At 71.9% G+C, this 686-nt stretch overlaps 1 protein-coding gene across 1 annotated transcript in view; it reads left to right on the top strand.

Annotated features, from left to right (window-relative positions):
* Mecp2 (methyl-CpG binding protein 2) overlaps window positions 1-686 on the top strand; it is a 77,598-nt gene continuing 76,912 nt past the window's right edge. Inside the window, exon 1 of the mRNA XM_050124973.1 lies at window positions 1-156. Within this exon, the coding sequence (XP_049980930.1) occupies window positions 89-156 (68 nt within the window). The 5' untranslated portion in view covers window positions 1-88. The remainder of the gene's footprint in view (window positions 157-686) is intronic.

Genomic DNA, 686 nt, shown 5'->3' with positions numbered 1-686 from the left:
GCGACGTCGGCCGTGCGGGGTCCCGGCATCGGTTGCGCGCGCGCTCCCTCCTCTAGGAGAGAGGGCTGTGGTAAAAGCCGTTCGGAAAATGGCCGCCGCCGCCGCCGCCGCCGCCGCCGCGCCGAGCGGAGGAGGAGGAGGCGAGGAGGAGAGACTGTGAGTGGAACCGCCAAGGCCGCGGGCGGGGACCCTTGCCGGGGCGGGGGGGAGGGGGGGCGGGAGGTAGGGGCGGGACGTGGCGCGGGAGGGGCCCGCGGGGTCGGGCGACAAGGCTGGCGGATGGCGTCCCTCCTCTCTACCCTCCCCCTCCCTCTGCCACCGGTGGCGGCTTTCTTCTCCACTCGTCACCCTCAGTCGCAAGCGACCGTCCTCAGTGCGATCTCCCTGGAGCCACCTTCGAATGACGCCCTCCCGCTGCCCGCCCCCTCTGTGCGCATCCTGGGCCTCGGCCGTGCAGGCGCCCTTGTCGGCTGGGCTTCGCCAGTTGGGGCTGCGCGCGCTCCTGCCCTTCTTGGGGCTTTGGACCGCGGCAACGTCGCGCGCCCGCGGTCCCGGCCTCTCCCTGGATCACGCTGTCCCCTCTCCCTCGCGCACCCCCTCCCGTTACTTGCTCCCCCTCCAAGACACACACACATATTCACTCTCTTCCTCCCTCTCACTCTCCCCTTCCCTCCCTCCCTCCTCCC

Source organism: Alexandromys fortis, unplaced genomic scaffold (assembly GCF_014885135.2).
Source record: "Alexandromys fortis isolate MF-2015 unplaced genomic scaffold, M_Fortis_MF-2015_v1.1 scaffold_225, whole genome shotgun sequence".
NCBI classification, from domain to species: Eukaryota; Metazoa; Chordata; class Mammalia; order Rodentia; family Cricetidae; genus Alexandromys; species Alexandromys fortis.
This window is presented reverse-complemented; position numbering and strand designations above follow the sequence as displayed.